General features: G+C 40.7%; 1 protein-coding gene and 2 non-coding genes across 3 annotated transcripts; 2 read left to right on the forward strand and 1 right to left on the reverse strand.

The window, feature by feature from the left end:
- Positions 1-3,542: 3,542 nt before the first annotated feature.
- Positions 3,543-6,815, forward strand: LOC118957707 (zona pellucida sperm-binding protein 2-like). Its single transcript, XM_036974322.1, has 3 exons — positions 3,543-4,220; positions 4,395-4,525; positions 4,843-6,815. Exons 1-3 carry the CDS (start codon positions 4,171-4,173, stop codon positions 5,034-5,036), a joined length of 375 nt encoding a protein of 124 aa, XP_036830217.1. The 5' UTR covers positions 3,543-4,170; the 3' UTR covers positions 5,037-6,815.
- Positions 6,816-7,766: 951 nt separating this feature from the next.
- LOC118957708 lies at positions 7,767-7,885 on the forward strand. Its single transcript, XR_005046818.1, has one exon. It is a non-coding gene; the product is annotated as a 5S ribosomal RNA (ribosomal RNA).
- A 1,525-nt stretch (positions 7,886-9,410) lies between these two features.
- trnal-cag lies at positions 9,411-9,493 on the reverse strand. Its single transcript has one exon. It is a non-coding gene; the product is annotated as a tRNA-Leu (tRNA).
- Between the last annotated feature and the right edge of the window lie 6,712 nt (positions 9,494-16,205).

Consider the following 16,205-nt stretch of genomic DNA (forward strand, 5'->3'; position numbering starts at 1 on the left):
AGCGCCGTACTCAGATTATTGCATGGTTTGTTTTTTCCGTAAAGATTTTTTTTTTTTTTGAAATCTGACACAGCGGTTGCATGAAGCAGAAGTATATCTTTAATTCTGTGCATAACAATTTTATTTTCATCAACATTTAGTATAAGTATTTCTGTAAATTGATGTGGCTCTCTGCAAAATCACCGGATGTTTTTGGAACTACTGAACATAACGCTCCAACGTATACTGAGATTCTTTTGACATAAATATTAACTTTATCGAACAAAACATGCATGTATTGTGTAACATGAAGTCCTACGAGTGTCATCTGATGAAGAACATCAAAGGTTAGTGATTCATTTTATCTCTATTTCTGATTTTTTGTGACTCTCTTCTCTTTGGCTGGAAAAATGACTGTTTTTTTCTGTGACTTGGCTCTGACCTAACATAATCGTTAGTGATGCTTTCGCCGTAAAGCCTATTTGAAATCGGGCACTGTGGTGGGATTAACAAGAAGTGTATCTTTAAAATGGTGTGAAATACTTGTATGTCTGAGGAATTTTAATTATGAGATTTCTGTTCTTTGGAATTTGGCGCCCTGCACTTTCACTGGCTGTTGTCATATCGATCAGCCCTAAGAAGATTTATCTATCTCTATGAGGCAAGACAATTGTCATTCAGGTTAAAAGGTGACTGCACTTCCTGATTTGGCCTTAGCTGTGTTCGAATACTCGCACTAACTGTACTGTTTGTGACATGAATTGAGTATTTAGTATGCTTATTGGTCATAGTATACCTGTAGAAATATATCATAGTATACCTGTATACCTCTGGCCCTTCTTTGGACACTGTGTTAACTAACCTCCAGATGAGCTTCAATGCTATACAACTCTCCTTCCGTGGCCTCCAACTGCTCTTATATGCAAGTAAAACTAAATGCATGCTCTTCAACCGATCGCTGCCCGCACCTGTCCGCCTGTCCAGCATCACTACTCTGGACGGTTCTGACTTGGAATATGTGGACTACAAATACCTAAGTGTCTGGTTAGACTGTAAACTCTCCTTCCAGACTCACATTAAGCATCTCCAATCCAAAAGCCCCATTTACTACCCACCACTGCAACCTATACGCTCTCGTTGGCTGGCCCTCGCTTCATACTCGTCGCCAAACCCACTGGCTCCAGGTCATCTACAAGTCTCTGCTAAGTAAAGCCCCGCCTTATGTCAGCTCACTGGTCACCATAGCAGCACCCACCCAGAGCACACGCTCCAACAGGTAAATCTCACTGGTCACCCCCAAAGCCAATTTTTCCTTTTGCAGCCTTTACTTCCAGTTCTCTGCTGCCAATGACTGGAACGAACTGCAAAAATCACTGAAGCTGGAGACTCAGATCTCCCTCACTAAGCTTTAAGCACCAGCTGTCAGGGCAGCTCACTGATCACTGCACCTGTACACAGCCCATCTGTACACAGCCCATCCAACTACCTCATCCCCTTGCTGTATTTATTTATTTATCTTGCTCCTTTGCGCCCCAGTATCTCTACTTGCACATTCATCTTCTGCACATCTATCATTCTAGTGTTTAATTGCTATATTGTAATTACTTCGCCACCATGGCCTATTTATTGCCTTATCTCCCTTATCCTTTCCTTATTTGCACACACTGTATATAGACTTTTTCTACTGTATTATTGACTGTATGTTTGTTTATTCCATCTGTAACTCTGTGTTGTTGTATGTGTCGAACTGCTTTGCTTTATCTTGGCCAGGTTGCAGTTGTAAATGAGAGCTTGTTCTCAACTAGCCTAACTGGTTAAATGAAGGTGAAATAAAATAGAAATAAAAAAATACTATGGATATATTTAGTATGCCAAATGTTCCAGGATGTCGTACTAAATTCGCCAAAATATGAGGAATACACAAAGAGGACACTATTTCCGTACTTTAGGGCCAATAATGCAATTCTTCAGAAAATGGGCGTGGCTTCACATCGTTTCCAGATTTGTTGAAAATGGCAGGAAATATGCAGTCGAAGTACAACGAGAGCGGATACAAATTCATTGCTTTAACTAATTATGACAAATATTAAGAAAATGTTGAGCAATGTAATAAAGTAATTACTTTTTAAATAAGTTAACTTACACGTTATATTGGCTAACAATTTGTTAGCTACACTGGTCTTACGAACCACATAGCTTTATCAGTACAGCAGTATGTACCGGTATGTTGTTAGCTAGATACCTAACGTTAGTTGGCTACTTATAGATCAAACTTGACAAAATAATAACTATAGGCTATCTAACTAACTACCCAATGTTTGACGTGATTATTCCCGTCATTCTGAGCTTAGCTAAATGGTATAGTCATTGTGCGTTCTCAATGGACATTCGGGTGCTTTCGTAAATTCGCTCTGGCTGTCTACTCTGCTCTGAATTTACAAACAGACAATCTGACAACGCTCTGAATTCATGTGCGCATTCTGGAACTCCTGATTGAATTTAAGAACACACCTGAAGTCATATAATGTCTAACCAGTAATTTGTTATGCTAGATAGCTAGCAAGAGGTTGCATAGCAACAGCATCAGCTTCCGGTAGACAGGTGAAAAGCTAGTACGCGCAATTGAAAGCATACTGTTCGTTTACAGTATACTAAAATGAACTAATAATATATAGTATGCAGTATATACTCATTAAGTATGTAGTATACAGTATGTTAGTATGGGTATTCGAGCACAGCTCGTGTTTCATCAATGCTCATTAAGAAATGCTAGCGGCTATGACTGAAGGCAAACAAGAATTGTCTTGGGGGTGTGGTTTGATGTGGGTGTTTCTTGGATGTGTTTTTACCATTCAATTGCAATAAACAAGTGCAGTAGTGAATACGTAAGGTTAGCCAGCTTTGCTGTAGAAAACAAAGTTTTGAAGTTGAGGACTTCTCCCGATGAGCATTGACACCAGAGCACGCTCATTTGGGCTACAGTTTGAATCACAATGTACCAGATGAGTGCGGAATCTGACATTGAATTATTATTATTAAAAAAATGTTGTGTTCGATCAAAACATTTGGTTTCGGAAGTGAATGTAGTGGTGCGTTTGGTTGGTGGATCTGCACATCTGTACTGAGGTAGGCTGTGCAGGTAGCCCAGATGAGAGTACGTCTGAGATGGATGAAGGTGAAAGGATCAGTGATGAGTCTACCTACAAGACTGTACACATTTTTTGGTGGAAAATGTTCGGAAAAGGAGACATGGGTGGATTTGCCACAGATGGGGACATAGATGGAAGGGGAGAATCTAGAAGAACAAACAGGCAGGGAGAAGAGGTACAGGAGAACAAAGTAGTAGTATTTTTTTTATCTGAGACAACCAGTAAAATGTTACATCTGATAACGTTGTCAGATGTACAGTGGTTCTTACTTTTGAAAGTTTTGAGCTTATGGAGCCACCGTTTGTGGTAGATGGTGGCAGATTGTGGTAAATTGCGTCTTGGCTGACACTTAAATAACGTGCCATAGAATTATGCGGAACCACGCAAGATGTGCTGCAGGATGCCGCAACATTTAAGCTTATAGGGTTCCAAAAAAGGACCGCAAAAACATACGAAATACGTTGTTCCAACCTGTAAACGAACAGTATGCTTTCAGTCGCGTGTACTAGCTCTTCACCTGTCAACCGGAAGTTGATGCTGTTGCTATGCAACCTCTTGCTAGATAGTTAGCATAACAAATTACTAGTTAGACATTTTACGACTTCAGGTGTATTCATCAATTCAATCTGGAGAACCAGATGGGCATGGTTTGCACATTTGGTGCTATTCCATTGGTTCTACTGTGCTCGGCAAGCTCAATTAAGTGTAACAAATACAGAACCCAGGTCTGATGGCTACCTGTCTATTGCTCCCCCACCTCCAATAGTGTTTCTCTAATGGAACGATGACTGCGCTGGCGGTGAAGGTGGAGTCTGCTCCCGTTCTGAACCCCGGTCAGCTGACCCTGAGCGATCCCGCCTGTGGTCCCACCTACAGTGACGATCGCTTACCTACTTCCACTTCACTGTGAACTCCTGTGGCACCACCAGGAAGGTAAAATGACTATTACCCTGAGGTGATGGGTACTGTGTATTTATGGACTGTTTGCTTCTGTAGGCCGTAATAAGCAATTCCCCTCTACTACATAGTTTATCAACAATTCATGCTGTATGAGAACGAAATCTCATTGAAGTCTTCAGAGGAGGAATATCAGTAAATGCATTACGCATCACAATTGTAGCTATTAGCTCTTTTTCCTTCACCAATTGCTCAATACTTTGTATACAGGGAAAGTGTGCCTCTACTACCACTGTGTCCACTCCACTGCTTGAAGTTCCCCTATTGAAGTTGCATATTTCCCCTATTGAAGTTGCATACTCTTTTAAGGTTAAAGGTTTCCTGCTACTATGTGGTCAACATCACTCGCACATTGGCCTTCCTGACCAGGCTGCGTGACAACGAGCCTTTTGCAGAGACTGGGACTGGTCGACTAATGGTCAGAATGAGACTCGCTCAGGGTAAGCGTGTACAAATTCAGAATTTCAACTTTCAACCATTCCCAAAAATGTAAGCCTTGTGATATATTACTCTTGCGTTCTGAGATCTACAGGTATGGCTATGTAGTAACGGTGAGGAGCTGATTTGGGAATTTGTCAGAAGCCTCTGGTGGGCGGGGGGGGGGGGGGGGGGGGGGGGGTAGTGTTGGCAGTGTTGGCTATAAATGGCTTGTGTTCATCGGGGCACAACAGGATATTATAAACAAGCTTTTCTTAATGGACAAGTTCAGATGGTGCCCACTGAACACGACCCCCGGTTGTCTTGTTCTGTGTTCCAGACGCCTCGTATAACACGTTCCACCAGGAGGAGGACTATCCAGTGGTGAGGTACCTGAGACAGCCTCTGCACTTTGAGGTGGAGCTGACCAGGTCCTCTGACCCCAAGGTAGCGCTGGTGCTTGACCACTGCTGGGCCACCCTCAACGAGGACCGCGGCTCCCGACCCCGTTGGAATCTCATCATTAATGGGTAACTTGTTGTTTTAGGGCCTAAACAAGTGTTATTCCACAGGTGTGGTTCCTGAGTAATTAGCAACCTATCATACTTGGCAGGCCATTTATTTTGGCTACCGTGGCTATGCCCCCATCCATAGGTCATGAGTGGTCACAATGGTTTGAGCTTAAAAAAAGATGTGAGCCATGTGCGGTCTGTCACCAGATCTACACCCAATTTAACACTTATGGGAGATTCTGATCACATGCTTGTTATCACTGAGTGGTCCCTGCAGCGTACCATTGGAACATGTAAATCTAGTTTAGAAAATATAAAATAACTCCCTAATCCCAGAATGCCATTCACTGCGCCCGTTTCCTGAGGTCTTAACTTAGTTTGGCCACTTCAGCATGTGGCAAATCTTTGTACTTGTTACGGCGTACACATGACAAGTAGTTTACAGTTAACTAATCAAAAATCCAATACAACCGTAGCACGAAAGCTAAACAGAGTTGCAAGATATAGGTCAATCCATTTTGGGAGGTGAAGTCCTTGGGGGAAGGTATTATGGAGAGGATGATGCAGGAAATATTACTAAGATGGGCGATTTATGAACAATAAATGGTAGGGCAGACAGTTTTTCTAAGCTAAATACCCCTGGAAAGGGGGTCTGATCTGGCAACCCTGAGGTACCATAGTTTACACTCTGATGCTGTGTTCAAATCAGCTAACGACTTCAGTGCATTCAAGACAATTGGGGTACTCCAGTTGAGATCACCATAAGTCTGACATACGCGTATGTGATAACCTGACTGCATTGTATGGCGTTAGCATTAGCTCATGTTCAGTACCACCTTCAAAGTGTTTTAAACATGTGTCCATTACAATCTAGGCAAGAATCAGAACGAATTAATAAAGCGCTAAGTACATTATACTTACGGTACGCTACAGTAGAAACGACAACACGTTACACAGAAAATAAGGTACTTTGATAGGAATGCACGCATGTTCACAGTTAATTGTAAGGAAGACACTAAATGTGCAAGGACTGTATACTTGATCTGGGGAAGTGCTTGGGCTTTCTTTTGAAGGAAAGTTTGTCCGGCTCATTAAATTCTCAAATCGAAATGGTCTGCAACAGTAAAATGGGCTACTTTTGTGAATGAATTGAGGCAAAATTTGAAGTTGAAACGGCCTATAGAAAAATTGCAGGTAATGTGCCTTGGACTGAGGTCAGCGCGGGTTAACTGTCCACATTTTGGAACAGTGAGTGCATTCTGAGATCACGCGCATAAAATCAATTCCCACTGGGGCAACTGTTGAAGATATTTGGAACTCGCGTGTGAAAAGGTTAATGTTGCCGTTACCTACACCTTTTTACTCAATGTTATCCTTTTAGTTTGCTACAGTTCAGTGTTGTGACAAACTGATGGTCAGTCGAATGGAAATCAAGAGCGGCTGGCAAGCTTGGCTTGCCTTTCCGATTGGTTTCAAACAACTGCTCTTAACACTGACTGAATAGTTGTTGGGTTTGGGTTGAATACAGGCACAAGTGACCTCTTGTGTTTAAATTAGTTATTGCACTAAACCTAAAGGATGGTTCAGATGCCTGTGCAGCATGGATGTTTGAAACTGAATAGGATCAGTTGACAGGATCCCCAGAAGTTGATGCCACTTTCAATGGAATTTCCTGTCCTAGAGGAATGCGCTAATTGGGAGTTGCTAAACATGAACAAATCAAGTCAAGTGTAGCAGCATCTTGCTAACTTTATTTAGCTGGCTAATGTTCATGTACAATCCCTTCAATGTTTTGCCTGATCTCCCCCCCCCCCCCCCCCCCCCCCCCCCAAAAAAAAACAATCCCCCTATTCTCCGTTAACATTTCCCGGTCGACCGTTTGTCTCTGCTTCTGCAGGTTTTCGCTCTCAAAAGTACACATTTTTAATAGCAATATAACACGATTGGATGTTCTATGTCCACGACAACGTTTAAAACCCTAGCAGGGAACCACTTTTGAGGTCTGGGAAAAACAGAAGACATGTCGATTTTGGGGTGTAGTTACCCTTTTTTAGGCAAGTGTGCACCAGGAAGAGACCTTTGTTTGGTTAAGCGGTGTTGCTGTAGCGCATGTGATTGCGGAGTTTGCAAAACAAATGGCCACTGGATTGATGCAAATAATCATGATATAATTCTGCCAGGCTGGCAAAGGCCACTTTGCAGTTAACATTTGATTGAGAAGGTTTTTATGGGAAGCCTTTCCTTCTCTACCACAAGAAGGTTATCATTAGCCTCATCGCTAACGGCTACACAAAGTGTAGACATGCGCTCGCTCTGCACGCATGCGCACAGAAACTGGGCAGTCCTGTGCAGTTTCTGAAAGTTGCGTGGAAATACGAATCGCTGATGCATTTTGTTCATGTCTTATGATTCACTTGGGCAAATGAATGGATTTTCTAACAAGTTGAAGGCATTGAGTTGATTTCCTCCTTAGTTCAAAGCATTTTTGAATATTGTTGAATTTCGGTTTAATACCTGTATTTCGTGATTCCGTTTGGGCGCACCGTATTTTATAGGGCCCTAGTCCATGAAGTTGTCATAAGTATGAACCTAGGATATGCCCTTTTTCCCCCCACAAGAGTGAAATATATGGGCTGGAAATGTAAGCTAGGTTTGAGCTTTTTCAGTGTGTGTCACAAGGTGGACATTTCTCTGTCCCCCTAAGAGTAAGCGACACGTTGACTTTATATAGTGTACCAAGAGAATGCCTTTCGCTTATGGCCATACCAGCCTGAATACGCCTGATCTCGTCTGATCTCGGAAGCTACGCAGGGTCGGGCCTGGTTAGTACTTGGATGGGAGACCGCCTGGGAATACCGGGTGCTGTAAGCGTTTTGCTCCAGCAGAGGGTTCTCTTGTGTCATGCGTGGAGCAACTCCCTTTTATTTATCACCCTAATAATGTTGTGTCTTTTTAATGGACTGCAGTTTGTTAGTGCTTCCCTGCCATGCCCTGATCAAATCAAATAATGGACAGTGCGTTTCCCTCAAAATCTCGGCAGTGCATTCAGCATTTGTTTTTAGGCTAGGAGACTGTCAATGTCTGTAGTCCATTAGGGTCCTGTAAAATCCCTTCAATGTTTTGCCTGATTGCCCTCCCCCCCAAAAAATCCCCCTATTCCCCTCCGGAGGGGTCAAAAAATGCATTTTCGTTGTCGGCAGGATTCGAACCTGCGCCGGAAGATCCTAATGAATTTCTAGTCCATCACCTTAACCACTCGGCCACGACAACATTGACAAAAGAAAACAGGCTTGTTAGGAGTGAATGGGTCAACAGGCATAGCCTACAGAAAGTAATAATTTAACATTATTTATTTATTATTAATTATTTTATTAAGGCATGGTTTGAAACCCCCTCCTGACAACTATTTTATTATTTATTATTTTTCAACTGGATTTTACAAAGGTGCATGACATGCAGGCGCTAAAAAGTTGTCAGGAGGGGGTTTCAAACCATGCCTATAGGGGAGTCTGCAACCTGAATGACTTAATGGTTATTTTCAATGCAATCGAGTTTTTTCTTTTTCTTTTAGGGTTTAACAAGGTTTCTCACCTATGGCCAATTTGACATGAATTTAAAAATGCCTCAGATAGGACCAAAAAAAGTGTCTGGAGCTTCCCGTCAGGGTAAGAGTGACAACAGGTTTCCACATGTCAAAATGGGGAAATCTTAGCAAATGGCTTCATGGTTATTCATGAGAATCGTGTTGTTGTATTGTTGAGTGTATCATGGGATCTCACCTGAAATCTGTGGCTTGACTACAAACCTGTAACCTATGCTACTGTGGCCTATAGAGCTAGAAGGCTGGATAACCAGGTGTGTAAAGGTGTGAAGTGGGACAGATGGCCTGCAGTCCTATCCCAAATGGACAACTAATCCCTATGCACTTGCGGAAATCTGAGAGGATGCGATTGGTATAAGAAACACGACTAAACTTCAACCTCCGGAGGGGTCAAAAAAAAGCATTTTCATTGTCGGCAGGATTTGAACCTGCGCAGGAAGATCCTAATGGATTTCTAGTCCATCGCCTTAACCACTCGGCCACGACAACGTTGACAGAAGAAAACAGGCTTGTTAGGAGTGAATGGGCCAACAGGCATAGCCTACAGAAAGTGAAATTTAACAACTGAAAGATAATGCAGTAACTCATTATAATGCAATAACACAAAATGTTCCCCTCATTCATTTGTTATTAAGTCCAGCTGTTTTCTTATTTAACCTTGATCTTTGCTCAGCTCCAGAAGGTCAGCATTTGAGAGTGTTTATTATGAATTGTTATTTCACTGTGTGAAGTTGTTATTTCATCATTCTTATTATTACTGCTGAGCAGCATGACTCCTGAGAGGCACTAAAAAACTGTCAGAAGTGGGATTTGAACCCACGCCTCCATGGGAGACTGCGACCTGAACGCAGCGCCTTAGACCGCTCGGCCATCCTGACTACAGCACAGTAACTGGGTATCGGGTTAAAGTGTATGCGGTAAAAGTAGAAATATGAACAACGCTCTAAAATCACCACAGAGACCAGAACAACTATGCACGATACTGACTTGCACTTTCAATAGTCATTTGTTTTTATAAATTAAAAAGTCCAGTCATTGATTTAACCTCAATATGGCCTTCAATGGGAAAGAGTAGTAAATCGTCATTGAATGAGCGCTAAACTGGCATCAGAATATGGCCATTCTGATATAAATGATAAAATTCCTCAGATAAGACTGAAAAAGTGTCTGGAAATATCAGCAACCATCAGGGTAAGAGTGACAACAGGTCCACATGGGGGAAATCCTTACAAATGGCTTAATGGGTCATTTCAACGCAATCGTGTTATTATTTATTTTTAGGGTTTAACAAGGCAGCTCACCTGTTACCTGTGGCTTGACTTTAGATGTGGCCAGTTCGATTACCCTGCAGACTATAAGAGTGTCTTCAGAATATGGCCAATTTGACATGAATTTAAAAATGCCTAAGATAGGACCAAAAAAGTGTCTGGAGCTTCCCGTCAGGGTAAGAGTGACAACAGATTTCCACATGTCAAAATGGGGGAAATCTTAGCAAATGGCTTAATGGTTATTCATGAGAATCGTGTTGTTGTATTGTTGAGTGTATCATGGGATCTCACCTGAAATCTGTGGCTTGACTACAAACCTGTAACCTATGCTACTGTGGCCTATAGAGCTAGAAGGCTGGATAACCAGGTGTGTAAAGGTGTGAAGTGGGATAGGTGGCCTGCAGTCCTATCCCAAATGGACAACTAATCCCTATGTACTTGCGGAGATCTGAGAGGATGCGATTGGTATAAGAAACACGACTAAACTTCAACCTCCGGAGGGGTCAAAAAAATGCATTTTCGTTGTCGGCAGGATTTGAACCTGGCAGGAAGATCCTAATGGATTTCTAGTCCATCGCCTTAACCACGACAACGTTGACAGAAGAAAACAGGCTTGTTAGGAGTGAATGGGCCAGTAGGCATAGCTTACAGCAACACATTTTGTATTATTTCGCCGAAAAGCATTTTTTAAATCTGACATGTTGGCTGGATTCACAACGAGTGTATCTTTAATTGAGTACCCTTCATGTGTGATTTAATGAAAGTTTGAGTTTTATCGCATTTTATTTGCGCTCTGCATTTCCCCAGGCTATTGGCCACAAGAGACGCTAGCGTATCTATATCCCTAAGAGGGTATTAAGGAAAAAATAAAAGTTTAGTATAAGATATGCAAGGAAAAAGGGAGGAAGGATTAAAAGAGAAGAAAATGAGTTGAGAGCTAGATTGGATGAAGAAATGGGGAAGTGTGACAGGGAACCTAATTATAATATAGAAACGGTTTTAGATTTAAAAGCAAAATTGAGTAAATATGAAATAGATAAGTGTAAGGGTGCAATTATAAGAAGTAGGGCAAAGTATGTTTTGGAGGGGGAGAAATGTACTTCATGTTTCTTGGTTTAGAGAAGAATAAACAGAGGAGAACATAGAGAGATTGAAAATGTAAAAGGTGAAGTTGTCAATGATTATGTAGAGATATTAGAAACAGTGCAGAATTTTTATAAGGATTTATTTAAGAAAGGGGAGGTGGATGAGGGGTGTGTAAAGGAGATATTGGATAGTGTGGATGTGCAAATTGATGTAGAGGATAAACAAATGTGTGATGGGAAGATAACAGTGAATGAAGTTAAAGATGCGATTAAGGGGTTACAAGTAAATAAGAGTCCTGGTGTGGATGGAATAATTGCAGAATTTTATAAAATATGAAAGTTTATCAATATATGAAGGATAATAGTGTTTCAGAATCTATGGTGACAGGGCTGATAACGATTTTATATAAAAATAAGGGGAGCAACTTGAAACTGGAGGATTATAGGCCAATTAGTTTATTACATTCGGATTATAAGATTTTGGCTAAGATACTGGCAAATAGAAAAAAGCAAGTTTTAAATATTATAGCACCTACACAGAATTATAGTGTGCCTGGTAGAGATATTGCTGATACAATTAGAGATGTAATAAATAAAATAGTTAAGCATAGATTTAAATAAAGCTTTTGATAGGGTGGAACATGATTTTATGTTTAGGGTAATGGATGAATATGGTTTTGGTAATAGAATAATAGGATGGATAAGAAGGCAAAAAGTAGGGTAACGTGTAATGGGGTTTTAACTGATTCTTTTATTCTTGAGAAATCTGTGAGACAAGGGTGCCCTTTATCAGCTTTATTATTTGTTTAGTCGGTAGAACCTTTAGCAGCATTTCTTAAAAAAGATCTTATAAATTGTGTACAGACTCCAAGGTTTTAGTTTGATTCATCAAGACGCAGATGATACCACTATAACAGTTAGAGATGAGGGAAGTGTATAAAGGGTGATGGAGTGTTTTAAAGTATATGGACAAGCATCCGGTTAACATGGAGAAGTCAGTAGTAATGTGTAAGATTAATGAGGGGAATTTTACTTTTAAGGTGGTAAGATTATTTTAAGGTGTTATGAGTGTTTTTAGGGGTGAAGGAAATGGAAGCTAGGGATGTGACATGGAGTGGTGTAATAAATAAAGTTAGGAAGGTGGTAAATATGTAGAGGGGGAGGTCTTTGAAGTTAAAAGGGATTTTAGTTGATTTTTTAATGGGATGGGAAGGGGGTGAAAATAGCTTTAAAACTTTGACTGCAGGTTATGAGGAGGGGGGGGAGGGGGGGGGGTTAAAGTTGGTAGATTTAAGTGTAAGGAAAACAGCAATTAGAGTAAAAATGGTACGGAAATATTTATTTGGTGAATTGGATTATGGGAGGAAAATGATTTTTTAAGAGTATTTGCAGGAGGTTGGGAGGTTTGGGGACAATGGTTTATTGAGGAGTATGAAGAAGGAAATGTTAGGTAATATACCTTTGTTTTATAGAGAAGTGTTTGAGGCTCGGGGGCAGTTTTTACCAAATATTTATTATGAATGTACCATTTTAGAAAATCAGCCTATATATTTAAATCCAAAGATAAGTGTAATAATATGTTGTTTTGTAAATATGGGATGAGGCAGATATGTTATGTCACCTGAGGTAATTCCTGGGTTCCTTCCATTTCAGGCAATATATGATGTGGTTGAAGTAGATGAAGAGATAGTGGGGCAAAAAAAGTATTTAGTCATCCACCAATTGTGCAAGTTCTCCCACTTAGGTACACTTCAACTATGACAGACAAAATAAGAAGGAAAAAAAAAATCGTAGGATTTTTAATGAATTTATTTGCAAATTATGGTGGAAAATAAGTATTTGGTCACCTACAAACAAGCAAGATTTCTGGCTCTCACAGACCTGTAACTTCTTTAAGAGGCTCCTCTGTCCTCCACTCGTTATCAGTATAAAAGACACCTGTCCACAACCTCAAACAGTCACACCCCAAACTCCACTATGGCCAAGACCAAAGAGCTGTCAAAGGACACCAGAAACAAAATTGTAGACCTGCACCAGGCTGGGAAGACTGAATCTGCAATAGGTAAGCAGCTTGGTTTGAGGAAATCAACTGTGGGAGCAATTATTAGGAAATGGAAGACATACAAGACCACTGATGATCTCCCTCGATCTGGGGCTCCACGCAAGATCTCACCCCGTGGGGTCAAAATGATCACAAGATCGGTGAGCAAAAATCCCACGTGGGGGCCTAGTGAATGACCTGCAGAGAGCTGGGACCAAAGTAACAAAGCCTACCATCAGTAACACACTACGCCGCCAGGGACTCAAATCCTGCAAATGCTAGAGAGCATTTGGATGATCCAGAAGAAGATATGACATTCTCCCTATGGTCAGATGAAACCAAAATATAACTTTTTGGTAAAAACTCAACTCGTCGTGTTTGGAGGAAAAAGAATGCCGAGTTGCATCCAAAGAACACCATACCTACTGTGAAGCATGGGGGTGGAAACATCATGCTTTGGGGCTGATTTTCTGCAAAGGGACCAGGACGACTGATCCGTGTAAAGGAAAGAATGAATGGGGCCATGTATCGTGAGATTGAGTGAAAACCTCCATCAGCAAGGGTATTAAAGATGAAACGTGGCTGGGTCTTTCAGCATGACAATGATCCCAAACACCGCCCGGGCAACGAAAGAGTGGCTTCGTAAGAAGCATTTCAAGGTCCTGGAGTGGCCTAGCCAGTCTCCAGATCTCAACCCCATAGAAAATCTTGAAAGTCCGTGTTGCCCAGCAACAGCCACAAAACATCACTGCTCTAGAGGAGATCTGTATGGAGAAATGGGCCAAAATACCAGCAACTGTGTTTGAAAACCTTGTGAAGACTTACAGAAAACATTTGACCTTTGTTATATACCCTTTGTTGGCAATGAGAAAGTATTGAGGTAAGTATTTGGTCAGTAACAAAAGTTTATTTTCCACCATAATTTGTAAATAAAATCATTAAAAATCCTACAATGTGATTTTCTGGATTTCTTTTCCTCATTTTGTCTGTCATAGTTGAAGTGTACCTATGATGCAAATTACAGAACTCTCAAATTTAAGTGGGAGAACTTGCACAATTGGTGGCTGACTAAATACTTTTTTGCCCCACTGTAAGTAAAACTACTGCGGAGAATATGTACAAGAAAATATGATGTATTCCTGGGGAGTGGGTGATTTTAATAAAAAGAGGTGGTCAAAAGAGCGAGGGGTTTACCGGTTTTATATTCTGAAAGTTATGGGGAGAAACATGATTTAAATCAGGTTTAAAACTTTAGATGGTTTATAAGTGGGTGTAGGGTGTTCGCAAACATGTGAAATCAATATGGAAGAATGTAAATGTAAAATAAATCTATAGAATGTGAAGACAATGATTTTAAAATAAAGATTTTTACAAATGTGGTTTGCATCAAATTTATAGGGATATTAAAAAGAGAATGTGATTTGTGGTACGAGGGTGGAAAATTTGATGCACTTTTGTTGAATGTAGTAGGTAGCATTTTAGAGAAAGATAGAGATAATATATAGATACAGTGGAGGAAACTGTGGGTGAGTACTTTAATTGAAATTCTATCAAATGGAAAACTTGTAATTAATTGGTTTTAGTTTATAATCGTTTTACTTTTTCTTTCTGATTTTGTTAAAGGGTGAATTGTTAATCTTTTGTTGTAAATAGTGTTTTGTATATAATAAAAAAGATTTGTTAAAATGTGCCCGATCTCGGAAGCTAAGCAGGGTCGGTCGGGCCTGGTTAGTACTTGGATGGGAGACCGCCTGGGAATACCAGGTGCTGTAAGCGTTTTGCTCCAGCAGAGGGTTCTCTTGTGTCATGCGTTGAGCAACTGCCTTTTATTTATCACCCTAATGTTGTGTCTTTTTATTGGACTAAATGCAGTTTGTTAGTACATTCAGCATTTGTTTTTAGGCTAGGAGACTGTCAATGTCTAGTCCATTAGGGTCCTGTAAAATCCCTTCAATGTTTTGCGTAAGTTTTTCCTGTATATATGAATTACAAATCAATCATGTTTAGTCTGTTGTATAGTTACAATGTGTAATCATTGATATCCCAGGAGCAGTAAACACTGAAGTGTATAATTGTAATACATACATGCAGACACCGCATCGTTTGATATGACTGAAAGTGTCTGTCATACCTGGACCACACCTTTATTTGCCAAGGAAGAGTACATGGTCAGTGAATATATTCAATGTACGGGCTACAATATGGGAATCTCATACGTGGTAATAACTAAAATACATGTGTAGATAGGTCTTGCATCCTTGGCACAAACGGTATATTCTACTCTAGGCGTCATGAATGCCATTCAGACTTGAGGTTCATTGATTGGTATGAATATTAGTTCAGAAATACTTTTTAGGGTCCATACCCAGAGCGGCAACAGTTATTTTTAATCCGACTCCAGCAAGTAAATAGCTAGCCATGTTACTTCAGCTGCATTGCAAGGCAAGCTTACAATTGTGCAGTCAATGCTTTAGCCAGCTAGATTCTTTACATCCACTGTTTCACAAGACATCCTGGTTTGTTGGTTCTCAGGAGTCCCTGAAAGACAAATTCATTCTCCTAACACTTCTTAGTGTGAACTTGCTAAATAGAGATTTTCGTAATTTAACTTTGACAAAAAAATATATAGCCGCGTCTCTACATTATCACATTCCTCTCAAATTGTACATTTGCTTGACTCGTTAAGACAACTTCCATCTGTTTTGTCAGCAATCTTCGTTGAGCGCCGCAAAGCAAGGGTGGCTGGTGTCAAAATTAGTCTTTGGTCATCAAAGCCTTGGGACCCAAATGCGCCAACTCCCCCTTGTGGTGGTCTGGAGCAATGAAGCCATCCCGCGGTGCAAGCTCACAACTTTTAAAGGAGTGTCTTCAGTCCCCGCTGTTCCGTACGGTGTGTGTTGAAATCTTATCCTGATGCGGAATAGATTGCAGCGTATTCATGGCTCTACCTTCGTAGTTCGGGCTTGGAGATTGTGAAGAGATGTCTTATGGGGAATGCATGGGTGTCCGAGCTGTGCGCTAGTAGTTTTAGAAAACAGACACCTCGGTACATTCAGCTTGTCAACACTTCTTACACAAACAAGTAGCGATGAAGTCAAGCTCTTCCCATTTGAGCCATGAGAGATTGACATGCATATCATTAAAGAACAAATGTCCATATTTGGATGGAAACCAAGCTAGTGAGAGGTATCAAGGA

The sequence above is a fragment of the Oncorhynchus mykiss genome, unplaced genomic scaffold (genome assembly GCF_013265735.2).
Source record: "Oncorhynchus mykiss isolate Arlee unplaced genomic scaffold, USDA_OmykA_1.1 un_scaffold_469, whole genome shotgun sequence".
Lineage (NCBI taxonomy): Eukaryota > Metazoa > Chordata > Actinopteri > Salmoniformes > Salmonidae > Oncorhynchus > Oncorhynchus mykiss.

Excerpts from the sequence above, each read along its gene's own strand:
- LOC118957707 (XM_036974322.1), top strand. The coding sequence starts at position 4,171 with ATGCTGTATGAGAACGAAATCTCATTGAAGTCTTCAGAGGAGGAATAT. Across the intron at positions 4,221-4,394 it reads TCTTCAGAGGAGGAATATCA|GTTAAAGGTTTCCTGCTACT; the intron begins GTAAATGCATTA and ends TACTCTTTTAAG. Across the intron at positions 4,526-4,842 it reads CAGAATGAGACTCGCTCAGG|ACGCCTCGTATAACACGTTC; the intron begins GTAAGCGTGTAC and ends TCTGTGTTCCAG.